Source organism: Clarias gariepinus, chromosome 2 (genome assembly GCF_024256425.1).
Source record: "Clarias gariepinus isolate MV-2021 ecotype Netherlands chromosome 2, CGAR_prim_01v2, whole genome shotgun sequence".
NCBI lineage: Eukaryota > Metazoa > Chordata > Actinopteri > Siluriformes > Clariidae > Clarias > Clarias gariepinus.
In genome coordinates this window covers 1,572,118-1,586,874 of record NC_071101.1, presented here as the reverse complement: position 1 = coordinate 1,586,874, position 14,757 = coordinate 1,572,118, and the positions used below count along the sequence as shown (strand labels likewise).

Sequence of the window (14,757 nt, the reverse complement as noted above, 5' to 3'; positions counted from 1 at the left end):
CAAATGTGCAATGTGTGTGCAAATATGTTACGTCCATGTTTGTCCCGTCTACAGTGTACTGGGTTGTGTGCACAGATTAATAATGTCCATGAGTGTCCAATTCTGTGCATTGTTGCAAAAGCGCTAAGATGATTAGTCCTGTTTTTTTATCTGGTTAAGAGACCGTATCGCCTGCGGGAAGAAGCTCCTCCTCAGTTTCTCTGTGTTGGCCTTCAGGGAGCGAAATCGCTTTTCTGACCTCAACAGAGAGAACAGTCCATTGTTGGGATGGCTGAGGTCCTTCACGATCTTCCTGGTCTTGGTCCAGCACCGCTTGCTGTAGATCAAGTGCAGATAAGGGAGCTTGGTGCGGATGATGCGCTCAGCTGATCGCACCACCCTCTGTAGAGCTCATCTGTCCTGCATGGTGTCTTTCTCGAACCAGGTTGAGATGTTTCCCGTCAGGATGCTCTCAATGGTGCAGGAGTAAAAGTTCCTGAGGACCTTGGAGGGCAGTCTAAAGTCTCTCAAGCGACTGAGGTGGTAGAGACGCTGCCAGGCCTTTTACCACGGTGTTGATGTGACAGGACCATGACAGGTCCTGCCTGATGTGAACACCAAGGTATCGGAAGCTGTCCACTCTCTCTACTGGGCTCCTGTTGATGATAGGGGTCTGGTAGTTCCTCTCCTGCTTTGTACTAAAGTCCACTATCAACTCCTTTGTCTTGCTAACGTTCAGGAGGAGATAGTTCTTCTGGCACCAGTTCTCCAGATTAGGCTCCTCCAGGTAGCCTGTCTTGTCATTGTTAGAGATCGGGCCCACAATGGCAGTGTTGTCAGAAAACTTGATGATGGTGGTGGAGTTTGAAGTGGCTATGCAGTCATAGGTTTACAAAGAGTACAGCAGGGGGCTCAGAACACAACCCTTGGGAAGTTGGAGATCCACTGACACAGAGATGAGCTGAGTCCCAGGTGCTCCAGCTTCGTGGTGAGTGTGGAGGGAATTATGGTATTAAATGCAGAGCTGTAGTCGATGAAGAGCATTTTACCATAATTCCCTATCCGATTGTCCAGGTGAGTGAGTGATGTGTGGAGGAGATGAGAGATTGCATCACCCGTAGAACGGTTCGGGCGGTATACAAACTGTAGTGGGTCCAGTGGGTCCGGTAGTGAAGCAATAATAAAGTCTCTGACCAGGCGTTCAAAGCACTTTATCACTACTGAGGTGAGGGCTACAGGGCGATAGTCATTGACAGAAGCAGGATGGGGTTTCTATTGAAACAGGAACAATGATGGACTCTTTGAAGCATGTGGGGATCACCGACTGAGATAGGAGAGGTTGAATATCTTAGTGAACACAGGTGCTACCTGATCTGCGCAGGCTCTGAGCATACGACCTGAGATGCCATCTGGTTCTGCTGCTGTCCTGTTGTTAACTCTCCTGAAGGCTCTCCTCACGTCATGCTCAGAGATGATGAACGTGTTTCCGGTGCTGGCAGTGTCTTTCTGTCTGCAGCCGTTAGTGCCGCTAGCATTAGCATCAATAGTGACTTTAGCTGCAGCCTCAAAACGAGCATAGAAAGTGCTCAGCTTGTCTGCCAGAGTTACGTCTGCGTTCATCATACCAGATGTTGGTGCTTTATAATCCGTTATTGTCCTTAGTCTCTGCCACAGGCTCCTAGAGTCGCTCTGTTGGAGTTTCCTCATGTAGCGCTGCCTTGCCTTCTTCACTGCTTTCCGGACGCTGTGACGCAGCCTTGTACGGGTCCATGTCCCCCAACGCAAGTCCCGCGTTATAGGCAGCGGGGTGAAATATCAGAGCGTCGCGGATGGTTTTATCCACCCATGGCTTCTGGTTGGGACACATTCTGATAGTCGTTTTTGTCCACGGTATCATTCGATTATCATTTAGACATTCTTCCTCCGTCGTTAGTGGTAATTTTATTTGTGATAGGTGTGTGTTAGTGAGCACTCTGACGGAGAAGATATCAGCGTTAGAGGAGCGCATCCAGACTTTAGAGAGGGTTAGAGAGTGTGAGAGCAGTTATTCCTGTAGCGGACAGTCTGGGTGCCACAGGCGGAGATAACCAGCCCCCGACTCCGGCATTAGAGCCCTCACAGCGGGGCGAGTGGGTGACGACTCGGCGGCATACTCGTTCAGCCAAAGCTAACGCTAAGGCTAGCCCACCGGAGCACACCTCTTCTGCGCTTCACGTGTCCAACAGGTTTGCTCTCCTCAGTGATGCACCCACTGAGAAACCTGAAAGAGCTCTGGTTATAGGAGACTCTATAATGAGACATGTGAAATTAGCCAGGCCTTTAGGGGTGCCAGCGGCAGTGGTTAGGTGTATCCCGGGAGCCAGAGCACCGGACATAGCAGGTAATCTTAGGGCTCTAGGACAGCACAGGTTCTCTAAGATAGTAGTACATGCTGGAGCTAACGATATACGCCTTCGTCAGTCAGAGGTTAGTAAGAATAACTTTATAGAGGTGTTTAAATTAGCGAAGACGATGTCCGATGGAGTAGTATGCTCTGGTCCCATCTCAATGAGACGTGGCGACATAGCTTACAGCAGGTTATGGTCGCTAAACCGCTGGATGTTCAGGTGGTGCTCCGAAAACAATGTGGGCTTCATTGATAATTGGATGACCTTTGAGGGCAAAGCTGGCCTGTTAGGGCGGGACGGTGTCCATCCCACTCGGGAAGGTGCTGCTCTCATTTCTTGCAGTATAGCTCATAGTCTCAGAAGAGGCCTAGTTAATCGGTGACAATCCAGAGCCCAGGCCAGGGAGCAGACAGACAGGCTAAACCAACCGTCTGCTAGCTGCATAGAGTCGTCACTCAGGGTTCATCATATTGAGACTGTGTCTGTTCCCCGAGCTAAAAACAAATTTAGAAAGACTCAGAAAGTCTGTTTTAGTAATTTAATTAACATAAAGACCACAAACTCAGATCATACTGAATGCGCAGCCAGCACCTCTGATCTGAAGCTAGGACTGTTAAATATTAGATCTTTCGCATCTAAAGCAGTTATAGTTAATGAAATTATCACAGATCAGGAATTTGATATACTCTGTTTAACAGAAACCTGGATTAAACAGTACGAGTATGTAGCTCTAAATGAAGCTAGTCCTCCTGGATACAGCTACATACACCAGCCTCGGTTAACTGGTAGAGGAGGAGGCGTCGCAGTTATTCACAATGATAATTTGACTATTGTACAAAAACACGGACACAAATTTAATTCATTTGAAATTCTTTATAGTAACATAAGTGTATTTAACTATATTAAGTCAGCTCAGTCGATTCCGCTAGTTGTCATTTACAGACCTCCAGGGCCGTACTCTGAATTTCTTAGTGAATTTGCAGATTTCCTCTCAAACCTAGTCGTTTCTGTAGACAAATTGTTAATTGCTGGAGATTTTAATATTTATTTTGAAAATCCAGAAGACCCTCTGAGAACAGCATTTATGTCCATACTGGACTCGGTAGGAGTAAATCAGTGTGTAGTAGGACCCACACATAAAGCAGGTCACACTTTAGATTTAATAATATTATTCGGATTAAGTATAAGAAATTTATTCACAATACCACTATCTGAAGTTATCTCAGATCACTATCTTGTCTCAATTCAAGTGTGTCACAATAATAATGTACACACAGCGCCGCGCTACCGTATGAAACGTACATTCACATCAACTACCAAACAGAGTTTTATCAGTAATCTCCCAGAGTTCCCAACTTCGATTAGATCACCGTCTGACCCCACAGAACTCGATCAGGCGACTGAATATTTAGAGTCGACATTTCGCTATACCCTAGATAATGTAGCTCCAGTCAAAAGAAAAATTATTAGAGATAAAAAACTTGCTCCCTGGTATAACGATCACACGCGCACTTTAAAACAGACCGCTCGGAAATTCGAACGTAAATGGCGTCAAACCAAATTGTTAGTATTTCAAATAGCATGGAAGGAGAGCATCCTGAACTATAAAAAAGCTCTTAGTGTAGCTAGATCAACGTATCTCTCCACTCTTATAGAAAATAACAAAAATAATCCTAGATTTTTATTTAATGCTGTAGCCAAATTAACCAGAAATAAGACCACTGCAGAAATCTCCACAACAACATCATGCAATAGTGAGGACTTCATGAACTTTTTTAATAATAAAATTGTAAATATTAGGCATAAAATTGAGGTTTTGAAACCGAACAATGTAATTGATGCAGATGTTAATCTAGCCATGTCAGACCAGAACCTAGAATACTTTACTCCCCTTGAAGAGAATGAACTAATTTCACTCATCTCTTCTGCAAATTCATCAACCTGTATATTAGATCCTGTACCGACACATTTTCTTAAACAGATAGTACCAGCAATAACAGAACCCCTGTTGAGAATAATTAATTCCTCACTCAGCATTGGTTATGTTCCAAAATCTTTTAAATTAGCAGTTATCAAACCAATAATTAAGAAACCTGACCTCGACCCCTGTCAGCTGTCCAGTTACAGGCCAATTTCAAACCTCCCCTTTATCTCTAAGATTCTGGAAAAGATAGTAGCGGAGCAGCTATGCTCATATCTACATAGAAATGGCATACATAAACTGTATCAGTCAGGATTTAGGCCTCATCACAGTGCAGAGACAGCACTCATTAAAGTAGTAAATGATATCCTATTGGCCTCTGATCAGGGTTGTGTAACTATGCTTGTATTACTCGACCTCAGTGTAGCTTTTGACATTGACACCATTGATCACGCTATTCTTCTTCACAGATTAGAAAATGTAGTAGGAATTAAGGGTACAGCCCTCTCCTGGCTCAGATCCTATCTGACCCATCGTTATCAGTATGTAGACTTAAATTGTGATTATTCTGCATGTTCTCTAGTGGAGTTTGGCGTTCCGCAGGGTTCAGTTTTAGGTCCACTGCTTTTTTCCCTTTACATGCTTCCTCTGGGCAACATAATCCGTAAGCATGGTATTAGTTTTCATTGTTATGCTGACGATACACAGTTATATGTCTTAGCAAAACCTGATGAGAAAAAACAGCTTACTAAAATTGAGCAATGTGTGCAGGACATAAGAAATTGGATGCTAATTAACTTCCTTCTGCTTAATCCGGATAAGACAGAAGTTCTAGTCATAGGGCCGCATACAGCTAGGAGTAAAATTTTAGATCACACCGTAACTTTAGATGGCCTTTCTGTTCCATCAAATGCAACAGTGAAAGACCTTGGTGTGATTATTGATTCCAGCCTTTCATTTGAAGCTCATGTAAATAATATTACCAGGATAGCATTCTTTCACCTCAGAAATATTGCCAGGATAAGAAATTTATTGTCGCTAAACGATGCAGAAAAACTAGTTCATGCTTTTATCACCTCTAGGTTGGACTACTGTAATGCCTTACTGTCTGGTTGTTCAGCCAGATGCATAAATAAGCTTCAGCTAGTCCAGAATGCAGCAGCGAGAGTCCTCACTAGAACCAGAAGATATGAGCTCATCACCCCTATCTTATCGTCACTGCATTGGCTCCCTGTGAAATTTCGCATTGATTTTAAAATACCACTCTTGACATATAAAGCATTAAATGGTCTCGCGCCGCAGTACCTGAGCGAACTGCTAGTGTCTTACGAACCGCCACGCCTACTTCGTTTAAAGGATGCAGGCTGCCTGTCAGTACCGCGTATTATGAAAAATACAGCTGGGGGCAGAGCTTTTTCTTACAAAGCCCCAAAATTATGGAATAGTCTTCCAAATAGTGTTCGGGACTCAGACACAGTCTCAGTGTTTAAGTCCAGGCTAAAAACCTATTTATTTAGCCAAGCATTTTTATAAAAAGATTTGCTATAGGTAAAGGAGCAGATCTGGGGGACTCATGGACGTAGAGTATTATGGTTAACTGGTATGTTTGGATGCTGTCTTCCTCACTCTCATTGATCACTTCAGGTTTAGTTATGCTGTCATAGTTAGTCCTGCCGGAGTCTCTGCTTGCACTCTACACTAAATATACATTCACATTATACATTGTGTGACTGTGACCATACCTAACTGCCATCTCTCCTCTTCTTCTCTTTCCCCCCCTCTCTCCTCCCGTCTCCCCCTTTCACTCTTTCTCTCTCTCTCTGTCGAGCTACACATGTCGTTCCTGAGCTGTCAGTGATCCAGACTCCCTCTGCCCTCCGGACCTGTCTGACCCATCCTGGTGCCCCGATTCTGGCTGAAGATCTCGTCACATGGATGCCCCGTGTGTCTCTCTGGAATGCGTCTGGTGTCTGGGGATGATTCTCTCTACCTAGAAAATGGTTCTGACCTTGACTGGTGTTGGCAACTGTTTCTTTGGGGACTTGACAGTTCGATAGTTCAGGACTGGAACTTCCTACAAGTCTAACTGGGTCTTCAATAACTACCTGGACTCCATATTAACATCAATTAACATCAGCTATTATAGCTGAACTGCCTGCCACCTAACACACTATATAAATGCAGATCATTTACTGCTTTCTGTTTCACCCAAATAAGGATGGGTTCCCTGTTGAGTCTGGTTCCTCTCCAGGTTTCTTCCTATTACCATCTCAGGGAGTTTTTCCTTGCCACTGTCGCCCTCGGCTTGCTCACCAGGGACAAACTGACCATTTTGATTCTTACAAATTTACATTTTATACAAACTTAAATAATTCTTCTGATTATGTAAAGCTGCTTTGCGGCAATGAAAATTGCTAAAAGCGCTATACAAATAAAAATTGAATTGAATTGAATTCGCTAGTTTCCCGATTAATCCCACAACCTCTTCTGTAAACACGCTGATGTTATCGGAGCTGTTACGGGACATGTCCCAGGCTGTGTCATCAAGTGCGTCCTGTAGGTTGGCAACCGATTGGTCCATCCAGAGTGCGACCTCTCTCTGAATCGGAACTTCCTGTTTGAGCCTTTGTTTGTATTTTGGCATGAGGAAGATGACGGCGTGGTCGGATTTCAATGGTGCAGGATTAAAAGTTCCTGAGCACCTTGGAGGGCAGTCTAAAGTCTCTTAAGCGCCTGAGGTGGTAGAGACACTGCCGGGCCTTTTTCACCATGGTGTTGATGTGACAGGATCAAGATGGCGGCATGGTCAGATTTCCCAAACAGAGGGCAAGATTGTGCCTTGTAGCCATCCTTGACCGTTGTATAACAATGGTCCAGTGTCCTTTCGTCCCCTGGTGGGGCAGGTAATGTGTTGATGAAAGTTTGGCGCTGCACATTTGAGGTTGGCGCTTTTAAAGTCCCCTGCCACAATGAACGCAGCATCCCGGTGTTGTGTCTGGTGTTGTGTGAGTGCCTCATGCAGCTTGCCCAAGGCAGTGACCATGTCCGCTTAAGATGGAATATAAACAGCGCTGATTACCTCCTGAGGAAGGTAAAGTCGACGACACATGATGGCCAGTAGTTCCAGGAGTAACTACTAGTAAGGAGTCCTCTATCATACTTAATGTAGTCAAATGTGATGAATTTAACGGTTTAAAGTTACTGAAAATTACCTTAAAATACAAAAACAAAGAAAAAGAGGTTGGAGCAGTCATGACGGCAGCCAACCTCACCGGCGCTATCTTGGAATCTTCCACAAATCATTCATAACACTGTGAATATATACTGTACTGTACAGTTTTGTGTCGACTCATTAGAAAAGGTAAAAAAGATAAATGCATGTTATCTCTTTTCAATAAAATGTACTTAATAAAATAGGTGAGTGTAACACTCATGTTTGTTAACCTTCATATCCAGTGTTTCAAGTCATAACACAAACTTAAGGCAGGTTTTTTGTTCGGTTCACTGAAGGGTCGTTCTTTTACTTCACCATACACACTATACACACCATAATTCCCCAATCCAATCTGCATAAACCCTGATCATGTACTTAAAGACAAAACTGACTCCATTTCAATGCGTACTAGCTATCATTCTCCTCTAATTTCATGGAACAATCATTTTACCAGTTCAACTACAGTCAAGGAGACATTTAAAAGGAGAGAACAACTTTGGGAACAGACTCATCAACACCTGGAATGAGCATCGATGATGAAAAAAAAATGCAGACTGATGCCAAGGGGAAACTTCAAGTTACAGTATGATCAGGTGAGGGAGTCTGGCTGTTAACTAGAACCCTGTGAGTCATTGAGAGTTGTAGAAAACTGGCTTTGGACATTGGATCATACGAAATATATCCTAGGAAGATAAAACTTACAAATTTGATCTTCCTAGGATATATTTCCAAAAGACTTGGAAAACTTACAAATGGCAAAACTTACAAATTAGAATTACCCTGTGACTGTAACATTGCTCCCACATTTCAGGTATCACAAATGAAACCTGCCAGAAAAGGACCCCAGAATGAATTAATCTCCAACAACATGTCTCCAGAGTCTCTATAGATTAAACAGCTTGCAGAATAAGCAAATATTAAATGATCAACACAAACAGTAAAATCTACAGTCTCTCATTGACTGGGAGGGGTTTGGACTGGAGGAGAGATGCTGAATCCCAGCTCAGGATGTACTAGACCTATTAATAATCTAGGAATTACACACATGCCATCCAGACAGACGAAGGACGATGCCAATGGGAGGAGATCATAGAGATATTGCCAAAATTGTTTTTGTAACTATAAGCTTTAATGAAGCCAGTACTGATCGTCCAAATACTGATTATGTTAAATTATGACCAGTACATCTAGCATCATGCTTTTATATTTTTTCAATATAATGATATTTATATTACTGGGAAATGGTTTGCTTGATAAATATGAAATTTACACGTGTAAATGTGGCTTAAGAGTCCGAACCCATTTTGTGTTGTCTGTAGATGAAATGTCTGAGTCAGTATTTAGTCCTGATCCCAGCACTGAGACAGCTCTGTTCTAGACCCAGTGCTTTTTCCCTCTACATGCTGCCTCTGGGTAAAATGATTCATTAACATGCTGTTAGCTTCCACTGCTAGGCTAATGACACACAGCTGTATGTTTCAGCAAAGTCAGCTTCATCATATACACTTACTGTAGTGTGTGTGTGTGTATGTGTGTCACTTAGCACCTGCAGTAGGTCCCAGCTGCAGCAGTCACACTCACACAGGTTTTTGTACGACGCTCTAACACTGTGTGAACACGTAGCTACTACTGATCTCATGAACACTCTGACAGTAATAATCTCCAACATCTTCAGTCTGGACTCCACTGATGGTCAGAGTGAAATCAGTTGCATACCCACTGCCACTGAAACGATCTGGAACACCTGATTCTCTACTGTTAGCAGCATAGATCAGGAGTTTAGGAGCTTCTCCAGGTTTTTGCTGATACCAGTACAAAGAATCAAAATTACTAGCAAAGAAAACAGGAGTACTGGTTTTACAGCTGATGGTGAGTGTGCCTCCTGGAGAAACTGATTTCACTGCAGGACTCTGAGTCACAGTCACCTGACCTCTGGATCCTGAAAAAAATCAGAAGAATAAATGGGTTCCCTACATTAATAATGATGTTGAGTTTGAAGTTCATCTAGTCGGCCTACTTCACATGGATTTGTCAGCTGAACAGTAGAAGATAAAACATTGTGTTACCTCGAGCGCAGAGGGCCAGTGTGCAGATGAAGACGCTGATCAAACTCATGGTTGCTGTGGGTGAAGTCGCTGAGCAGCAGCTCTCAGTCATGAAGTGTTAAAGTCACAGGGCTATAAACACTCGCAGAGCGCTGAAGCATGAGCTGCTAATGCAAAGTGGAACCTCTCTCTATGGAAACGTCTGTGTGTGTGTGTGTGTGTGTGTGTGTGTGTGTGTGTGTGTGTGTGTGTGTGTGTGTGTGGTCACTGTAGTGTAACAGAGGTCTTCATTAGAATGTATCACTGTGGTACACTTTCGGTGGAGGAACCAAACTCATCATCAAAAGTAAGAGACTTTTATTCATCTAAATAACAATAAATTGGTGAAATAAGTTTCTATTATGCATTTAAAATTAAATACATTTAGCTAAGCTGAAAATGTTGTTTAAATTTATTTAAATTACTGATTTAATGTCTAGTAGATAAAACAAACATCTCTTAATCACAAAGCAACTGATTATGAAAAGTAACAGAAGTTTCTAATCTAAAACTGAATTTGCAAAAACCCTGTGATAAAAAAAGACATTTATCATCTACATCTATTAACCACCAATTAAACTTTGGTCAAACTTCCGTTTTGTTATGTTATGTGGAAATCTTGTAAATAATTTATTTAATTGTCCTACAATATGTACTATTATTTATTGGATATACAATTATAAATTGAATTGTTAATTAAAATATATTTTATTATAACAACTGAAAGAATAAATCCAGATGTCTGTGCAGTTTAAGGTCACCTTGAGTTCAGCGTCTAGTGATTCATTATCATTGAGTTTTAACAGGAGAATAAATCTGATAAAAGTTCTGGAGGCTCCAGGATGTAAAGAGTCACTAGTAAATGTTCTCCTGCTGCTGGAACACATTTGTGCTGCTGCAGAGTTTCAGTTTTGTCTTTATTGGAGTTCAGAGCTTTAAAGAATACACTCATTGAGGGTTTCAGTGTTGGAATACAGTGTGACTACTGGATGCAGTTACTGAACAGACCTGGGTGGGAAGATGGATTATGGTGTGGAGTCAAAGCTGATGGCTCCCACATCTTCTCTTTGTTTGTTAGTGGACTTTAAACCAAATGGACTGATGTCTCTCCATTGAAACTGCTCCTAACTTGAAGCCCCCCATGTGTCTCTGTTCATTTAGAGTTAGGAACTGTTTTTATGTCTATGTGTAGAGTTTATAAATGCTGCTGAAGGTGAGAAGTTTCTAGATGTTTCTCCTGAGCTGCAGTGATGTGAGAACAGTGTGGATCACTGATTACTGAACACACATTAATGTTTCCAGTCTGGACTCTTAATAATCAGTAATGAGTAAATGTTGTGTAAGTGTGTGTAAATGTGTGTTTATTGTGTGTTTGTGGTCTCCAGCCGGTCCCACGGTGAAGCCCTCCGTGTCTCTGCTCCCTCCCTCCTCTCTGCAGCTGTCTGAGGGATCGGCCTCGCTGCTCTGCCTGCTGTCTGCCTACTCTCCACAGGGGGCGCTGGTGAGCTGGACGGTGGACGGCTCAGAGGTGAAGGACGGGGTTCTGACCAGCGCGGAAGAACAGAAGAAGGACGGTTACACACGCAGCAGCACCCTGACCCTCAGCAAAGCACTCTGGGAAAAGGGGGAGGAGTTTGTCTGTAAGGTCTCCCATGACGGCGTCAATCATCCGGTCACGTTCAGAAAGAGCCAGTGTGAAGGCTAACAGCTCCAAGATAGAATTTAACACTGAGCTGCTTACACATCCATCTACAATAGAGTTTCAATTCTACACAATGCTGACATTTCTGTCTTTACTCTCTTCACTGTCCTGTTGCTCTTCCTGTAGTTTTGCTCTGCTGAAATAAAGCTTGATTTTGGACATTGTGTCTTCTTTTATTCCAGTTAATAGTCATTATCAGTGTGATGAGAGAGTGTGTTTAGCTGTAGATTCAGTGCTGTGTGTTGTGCTTCAGTGAGTTTGGCTGAAGAAAGTTGAACATCTGGTGAAAGTGCTGCTCTATTCTGGGAGAAAGAGGATCACTCAGCCGTCTTCATCTCAATCTCACTTCCTCTACACTTCCACTAAACACCTTCACACTCTGTAAACACATCAGTACAATTTGCATGAAGATTTTAGTATATTAATGACTATAATATTAAATAGACACTGTCAGTAATAGACACGCTGCATTTAAGGTCAGATGTGTAATTCCCAGGTTATTCGGGGTGAACTCTCCTTCTATTAACAATTATAAGACTATAAGTGAAGTTGTGTGAGATATAAACTCATGTGTAACACTGGGGACTGGGTGTGTCCTGATCAGTAGTGTGTGGAACTCACACCACACACACTTCCAGGTACATGGTGTGTTTCTAAAAGAGAGCAGGAGGTTTTGGAATAAAGCAGTAGTGTGTATTAGGTAGGCCTGTTCTCTCCTCACACACTGACCTCTGGAGCTGGTGCTTGATGATCTCCTGAAACACACCTTCTGTCAGGGGCAACAATAAATGCAGTAGAGTGTGGGGCAGGAGGGCTTTGGTGGAGACCAGAGAAGTGATCTTTGTTTTTATTCCTTAATAATATCTGTGTAACACACTATAAACACACGCCAAGAAAATAAAAGTGACTGTTGGTTCAGTTTATTGTAAAATACTCACAATACTGACTAATTACTATTTCTATCATATTTATTATAATATAACTCATCATGATTACTGTAATGTCGCTGTGTCCATCTATTTCAAAGGAGCTAGTAATAAAATTTTCTCTTGAAGTCTACAATTCACAATACCCTGAAACAGAACCTAAATCAGACTAAAGTATGTTCACACACACACACACACGTACAGACATAAATAACGACACTGCACAATTTACAGACTTTACTAATGATTTCAGGTATTATGCATGTTAATCCTGGTCCCGACCCAGCCTTAAATTTCCTGTCCCTTAATGACTTTTGTGCCAGAAAGAGCCTGGGGTTTCTTCATATAAATTCGAGAAGCCTCTTACCAAAGATGGCAAACTTAAAAATTTGGGTTGAGAGCTCAGATCCTGAATTCCTGGTAATTACTGAAACCTGGTTAAAAAAGTCTATCTCCTATCCTGACTTAAATTTATCTGACTACAATCTGTTTAGACAGGACAGGTCCTCCAAAGGAGGTGGCGTGGCCATTTATACCAAAGAACATCTTAAGTGCTCAATTGCCTTATCTAAGTCAGTTCCCAAGCAATTTGACTTGCTTGTTCTAAACATTGATATCACTAATAATTTTACATTTGTCAGTGACTGCCTGCTATCGCCCTCCATCAGCCCCGGCCTGTACCCTGACGACATTGTCCAGTGTGTTGGCCCCCTTGATCAAAACTGAATGGTGATCTAAACTGGGGTATGACTAAACCACCCGATAGTCATTTAACAATTTGATGCACTAAATTTATATCAAATTATCTGCTCCCCCACTAGGTATGACGCCAAATCTATAGACAAGGCTACATTGATATCATTTTAACAAACTCTCCTCATAAGCATTACTCTGGGGTATTTTGTTCTGATATTAGTGATCACTGTTTTACTGCATGTGTTCGAAATGACTGCTCCATCAAGAAACCGACTCAATTCTGTTGTAAACGGGTTTTTAAAAAAAATTTCATCAAGCTTTTCTACACGACATGGCAGATGTTAAATGGTCTAGAATCAGTCTGGTTCCAACTGTAAATGAGGCTTAGTATTTATTAAGTTTTTTGGGGCTGTTGTTGATAAACATGCCCTGATGAAAAGACTCAGAGTAAAGGATCGACATAGTCCTTGGTTTACCCTGGAGCTTACTCCGGCGCAAGGCTCGACACTCTAGATCCCCAGCAGATATTTTGGTTTTCAAGCAACTTCGAAATAAATCTTTACAAGCTGTTCGCAAGGCTTAAACAGACTATTTTAAGAAGCAGTTTTCTCTTAGTAGCTCTGATCCTAAAAAAGTCTGGAATACAGTAAAGGAGATGGAAAAATTGGAATTCTCAATAAGCATTTTATAACTTCTTGTCATGCACACTCAATCGGCGACCGGCACTAGGACCCGGAAGTAAAGCGGTCGCGAATCAGGAAGTATAAGAGGAGTAAACAAACCACGATTTAGCGCTCAGTCATTGAGTTCAGCCCATGTCGGTTCTGGTTGTCCATCATCGATTCGTGAGTACTCACTTTATTTGGGTTTCGCTTTCTGATCTTGAGTGTGTGTTTATAGGACACGGGTTAAATTTGTGTTTTTCCCTTGCTCCCCTTTTGTGAGAGTCCTTAGACTAAAACGCGTGGTTATTCTACCTACTCGCTTTCTTCCGCGTTTGGGTTCACCATCCACGCTACATTGGGCTAATCGCTAAAGCTAATTCATCTGGTCGTCTAGGTTAGTTCATCCTGACACTTCTGGTTTAACCCTTGATTCATCTAATTTTGTTTCATCATCTATAAATCCTATTAATTGCTCTACTGCATCTCCTCCAACTCTCCCTCATCCTACACTACTTCCCTCCTATTCCCATAGTTTCATTTTGCGGTCCATTTCAGAGGAGGAGGTTCTTGATGAATTGCTTAGGCTAGATTACAATAAATCTGCTGGGTCTGATGAGGTGGATCCTGTCTTTTTAAAAATTGCTGCCTCTATTATTGCTGTTCCCATCACAGATATACTCAATGTATATTTACACACAGGGCAAATCCCTCGTGTTTGGAAGTCAGCATTAGTGCTCCCTCTTTTTAAGGGTGGTGATTGGTCAGATCCCAATTGTTACAGGCCTATTTCGGTTTTGCCATGTATCTCTAAGGTTTTGGAAAAACTTGTAAATGGTCAACTCACTGAATACTTGGAAGCTCACAACATCTTATCACCTGCTCAATCAGGATTTAGAACTGGGTTTGGGTGTTTTACAGCAACTCTTAAAGTCTTAAATGATATCTATTCTGCACTGGACTCTAAATTGTACTGTGCTGCTTTTTTCATTGACTTGGCCAAGGCCTTTGACTCTCTCAATCACAAACGTCTTATTGATAGGCTTTATGATACTGGCTTCTCCGACAAATTCTTGTCTTGGTTTAATAATTATCTAAGTGATGGAGTGCAGTCTGTGAAATCTGAACAACTTCTTTCCCAGCCTTACCCACAGGGATCAATACTTGGACCTACACTTTTTTCTAT

The 14,757-nt window shown here is 42.1% G+C and overlaps 1 long non-coding RNA gene and 1 gene segment (V, D, J or C); one reads left to right on the top strand and one right to left on the bottom strand.

Annotated features, from left to right (window-relative positions):
• Positions 1-9,701, bottom strand: part of LOC128516013 (Ig kappa chain V-V region MOPC 21-like) — a 226,157-nt gene extending 216,456 nt beyond the window's left edge. The window contains 2 exon segments of the V gene segment in view: positions 9,114-9,440; positions 9,568-9,701. Of these exon segments, the coding sequence occupies positions 9,114-9,440; positions 9,568-9,658 (418 nt within the window).
• Positions 9,702-9,831: 130 nt separating this feature from the next.
• Positions 9,832-11,446, top strand: LOC128516077 (uncharacterized). The gene is made up of 2 exons (XR_008356740.1): positions 9,832-9,892; positions 10,971-11,446. It is a non-coding gene; the product is annotated as an uncharacterized LOC128516077 (long non-coding RNA).
• Positions 11,447-14,757: the final 3,311 nt, after the last annotated feature.